General features: G+C 49.5%; 1 protein-coding gene across 1 annotated transcript; it reads right to left on the reverse strand.

The window, feature by feature from the left end:
* Positions 1 to 4,682: 4,682 nt before the first annotated feature.
* LOC131822722 (guanine nucleotide exchange factor subunit RIC1-like) lies at positions 4,683 to 5,384 on the reverse strand (the record flags this gene model as incomplete). The annotated part of the gene is made up of 1 exon (XM_059159013.1): positions 4,683 to 5,384. A coding segment is annotated over one exon (702 nt), but the record flags the coding sequence as incomplete, so codon positions are not given.

Below are 5,384 nucleotides of genomic sequence, written 5' to 3' on the forward strand. Positions count from 1 at the left end.
TCACTGCATTGGATGGTGACAGATGACAGATGGCAGCAGCTAGACTTGGGGTGAGCACAGCGTAAAGTATAAACTTGTGAAATCACTATGTTGCACACCTGAAACTAATGTAACATTGTGTTGTGTGTTGGCTATACACAAATAATGGATTTTTTAAAAAAGATTTTATTTATTTATTTGATAGAGAGAGATCACAAGTAGGCAGAGAGGCAGGCAGAGAGAGAGAGAGAGAGGAGGAAGCAGGCTCCCTGCTGAGCAGAGAGCCCAATGTGGGACTCGATCCCAGGACCCTGAGATCATGACCTGAGCCGAAGGCAGCGGCTTAACCCACTGAGCCACCCAGGCGCCCCAAATAATGGATTTTTTGTTTTGTTTTGTTTTTTGAGAGAGGGAGAAACAGAAAGAAAGGCGGGGAAGGGCCGAGGAAGAGGGAGAAAGAGAATCTTAAGAAGCGGACTTCACGCCCAGCCCCGGGGTGGGGGCTCAATCTCAACGACCCTGAGATCATGACCTGAGCTGAAATCAAGAGTGGGATGCTTTAACCGACTGAGACACCCAGGTGCCCTTAAAAATTTGTTTTAAAAACTAAGAAGGAGAGGGGGTCTGCGATCCAAATCCAGCCCAGCAGTTTCCTCAATGGGCCCCAGAGGCTGTAGTCTGGCTGGTTCTGTCCCCAGGTTCTCTCTCCCAGGGAGACACATAGCAAACCTGCCTCCAGTGCCCTGTGGAGCAGAAGCTTGCCTACCCTCTGGACACCGACTTCAAAAGGCAGGGAAGTCTCTGAAAGTGACTTTGGAGCCCATTAGGAAGCCGCTGTCAGACGTAAATTTACCAAAGATTTACCAAAGATGTCACCTTCTGACTCATACCTCAGGAGGGGATGCGTGACATCAGTCTGTCTGATCTGGGGACCAGTGCGCAGTTTCAGCTAACTCTGTTCACGTTTGTCCCCGAGAGCCTGGTGCAAAGGGAAAGCCCCTTGGTTGAGCACCTACTATGTGCCGAGTGCACCGGGCCTGGAATCCTTATCGCTGCCTCCCCAGGGCAGTTCGATTAGACCCATTTTCCTGACTAGGAGGCTTGAGTCTCAAAGAGGGTCTCAACAGTCAGAAAAGTGGGAGCGGGGTTGGACTTTAGAGCCAGCTTTCTTGGCCCCCAAGCCTGCTTGCTGACCTTCCTGCTTCAGGACTGGCCTGGGAGAAGCAGGGAGCTTGTTAGCCAACCTGCACTTTCCCAGAGGAGGCAGGAGAGCGGGCAAAGTCCACGCTGGCAGGCCTGTCAAAATAGAAGTCCCGGCTCACCCTTCACCCTGCCTGGCTTCTTAGTCCAGAAGTCTGTCTGGCAGAGGTGGCTTCTGGCTAGAGGGACTTCCAGTATCTCCCACAGCAGGCTGAGGGGGGGTGGGGCAGGAGGGATGGGGGGCTGGGGGGGGCTAGTGGTACCAAGTACCCCAAATACAGGATGCCTGGTATTTGCATTTCAGATAAAAGGCAGTAATTCTGTATATGTCTGTGTGATATTTGTGGCATATTTGTCTTAAAAAAATTATTTGTTGCTCACCTGAAATTCAAATGTAATTGAGCATCTGGTTTTTCTATTTGCTAAATCTGGCCACCCCACCCCACCCCATCACCAACCCGTTTTGGATCTCTGCTCTGATTCTAACGTGTAGGGGAGGGGAGGCTTGGGCAAGTCACCGGCCTTCTTCTTCTCTGAGTCTTGGTCACCTCACCTACTTATAAATCCCTCCTGCCTCGGGGGCCAGGCCGACTGTTTCCAAGGCAGTGAGCATGAGTCACAGGTCCCTGGGAAGGCATCATCGAGCTGTCTTGTCTGTAAAGGGATACAGGGCCTTTCTCACAAAGAGATCATTTGATTATTCCCCTCCTGGGGGTCTGATCCGCATGAAAAGTGTTTCAAGAGTCTTCTTGCCCTGGGGTTACTGGCAACTGGACCATAGCAGAGGGCCGAACATGGGCCGGTGGTCTCCGAGGTGTATGCCTCTCTCTGTCTTCTGTCTTCTTGCCTCTCCCCTCCTCCTCCTCTCTGTCTTCCTCCCTGCACCTACTCTCCCTGCCTCTCAAACAGAAAGTGTTCATTCAACACTCAGCAGGTGGTTGCTGTGGGCCTACTATGCACCAGATGCGTGCTCTGGACACCGCGGTGACCCAGAGTCTGCCCACACCAAGGTTTGGGTTGGGGGGAGGAGGTGGCAAGACTTGATTACTTAAAGGAACGTGCCATGGCAAAAGAACACATCAATTAAGGAAACTGATCTCCCTCCTCGAGGACGTATTCTGGGCACTGGATCTAAGGAGTAGGGCCAGGGGGTGCACCCATCAGTGGGACAGGCACTTGCAGAGAGACCTCTGGGGAACAGCATGGCTGGTGTAGCTCATGTGGCCCGGAGAATGGAGGACAGAGCAGATAGTGGCTTGAGACGGGGGTGCACCTGCTGGCAGGACCAGACGTGCTGGGTGGTGGGGACCGTGAGAGGAATTGGAGTTGTTAGCCCATCCTAGAACCTAGCAATTCCACATCTGCGCAACCATCTGTAAGAATTTCCTATCACTGTGATAGCACATTGCCACAAATTTGGTGGGTTAAAGTAAAAACGAATCTACTACCTTATAGTTCTGAAGGTCAGAAGTCCAAAATGGGCCTCGCTGGGCTAAAATAGAGGTGCCAGCAGGGCTGGAAGCTCCAGGGGGGTGAAGATCCATTTCCTGGCCTTTCCCAGCTCTTAGAGGCCATCCTCATTCCTTGATTCATCTTCAAAGCCAGCAATGGCTCTTCAAGTCTTTCTCTTGCTGCCATCTCTCTGCTTCACTCATTGGACTTTCCTTTTCTACTTACAAGGACACCCTTATAATTACCAGTAGACTCACCCAGATAATCCAGGATCATCTCCCCATCTCAAGGTCAGCTGATTAGCAAACCTAATTCCATCCTCTGCCTTAATTCCCCCTTTGTCATGTAATCTAACTCATTCACAGCCTCTGGGAATTAGGATGTGATGTCACTGGAGGACCATAATTCAACCCATCACACTGTCCAAGAGAAATAAGCATCATGTCCACCAAAAGACTTGTACAAGAATATTCTTAGCAGCCTTATTCCTTAGAGCCCCAAACTGGAAGAGACCACATATCCATCAATTGCAGAAGAGAAAAAAAATCACAGGATAGTTACGCAATGAAATATTACACAGTAATAAAAAGAAAAAGAATGAGCTACTGATTCACAATAACATGGATTAATCTCACAGACTTAATGTTGAGCAGAAGAAGCCAGACAGAAAGGAGTATGTACTACTGATCTTCCTTGACTTACGGCGGGGTTATACCCAATAAACCCAACATAAACCGAAAATATCATTAACACTGACATTAGCTCCCATTTTGGGCAAAATCCTCTCATGCAAAGCCTATTTTGTAGTAAACTGTTGCCTTCCTCATGTAATTTATCGAATAGTCCCCAGCATCACAAGAGAGGGTTGCACTGCGTGTCGGTAGCTTAGGAAAATATCAAAATTGGAGACTTGAAGTATGGTTTCTACTGACTGTGTATTGCTTTTGCACTATCATAAAGTTGAATAATCTTAAATTGAACCATGGTAAGCTGAGGACCATCTGTATATGATTCCATTTGTAGTGGGGGCGCCTGGCTGGTGCGGTTAGTTGAGCACCCAACTCTTGGTTTTGGCTTGGGATTTCAGGTTAGTGGGACCAATCCTCATATCCAGGTCTAGGCTCAGCTTGGTGTCTGCTTGAAATTCTCTCTCCCTCTGCCCTCCCCGCCAAAATCTTTCACTCTCTGTCAAATAAATAAAGAACTTTTAAAAATTTTTTAAAGATTATTTTTTATTTACTTGACACAGACAGAGAGAGAGAGATAGAGAGAGGGAGAGAGTAAGCATAAGCAGGGGGACAGGCAGGCGGGGTAGAAGCTGGCTCCCTGCTGAGCAGGGAGCTCGATGCGGGGCTTGATCCCAGGACCCTGGGATCATGACCCAAGCCAAAGGCAGTTGCTTACTTAATTGACTGAGCCACCCAGGCACCCCATAAATAAGTCCCTTTAAAAAATGATTCCATTTGTAAGAATTCAGGAACAGACAAAACCAATCTATGACATAGAGGTCCGAATAGTGATTACTTCTGGGTGGCATGGGTGGGTATTGAGCACACCAGGAATTGGAAATGTTCTGCATCTTCTGCAAGCTATACATTTTGCTGTAAACTCCAAAAAAGGGGGGGGGTATATATTTTAAGAGCAATAGGAAACCACAGCAAGATTTTAAGAAATCACATGACATAGTCTGATGTCCATTTATAAAAGGTCACTCTATTTATTGGATAGAAAATAGATGAGCAGTCAGAGCAGAGAGGAACCTTTTGCAGCTGCCCTGAAGAGGGACAAACATGTCCTAGACTGGGTGGTAGAAATGGATAGAAGTGGGTAGTTTCAAACAGTTAGAAGGAGGAACCAAAAAGACCTGATTTAGGACATAGTTGGATAAATGGATGGGAGGATGTAGAAAAGGGCTGATGGAGAGCTGTGTGGATGGGTGGATGGGTGGAAGGATAGATGAGTAGATGGATTGTGTGGGTGGATAGAGGAGTGGGTGGTTGGATGGATGGATGGACGGCTGGATGGATGGATAGATGGATGGGTGGATGGATGGATGGATGGATGGACGGATGGACGGATGGATGGGGTGGATGGATAGATGGATGGATGGACGGGTGGGTGGATGGATGGATGGACGGCTGGATGGATGGATAGATGGATGGATGGATGGGTGGATGGATGGATGGATGGACGGGTGGATGGATGGACGGACGGCTGGCTGGCTGGATGGATGGATGGACGGGTGGATGAATGGATGGATGGATGGATGGATGGACGGATGGACGGATGGACGGGTGGATGGAGGGATGGATGGATGGACGGGTGGATGGATGGATGGATGGATGGATGGATGGATGGACGGACGGGTGGATGGATGGATGGATGGATGGACGGGTGGATGGATGGACGGGTGGATGGATGGACGGATGGACGGGTGGATGGATGGATGGATGGACGGGTGGATGGATGGATGGATGGATGGATGGATGGACGGGTGGATGGATGGACGGATGGACGGGTGTATGGATGGACGGATGGACGGGTGGATGGAGGGATGGATGGACGGCTGGCTGGCTGGATGGCTGGATGAGTGGATGGGTGGATGGATGGATGGATGAATGGGTGGAGGGATGGATGGATGGATGGATGGATGGGTGGATGGAGGGATGGATGGATGGACAGGTGGATGGATGGGTGGATGGATGGATGGATGGGTGGGTGGATGGATGGATGGGTGGACGGGTGGATGGATG

The sequence above is a fragment of the Mustela lutreola genome, chromosome 1 (genome assembly GCF_030435805.1).
Source record: "Mustela lutreola isolate mMusLut2 chromosome 1, mMusLut2.pri, whole genome shotgun sequence".
NCBI lineage: Eukaryota > Metazoa > Chordata > Mammalia > Carnivora > Mustelidae > Mustela > Mustela lutreola.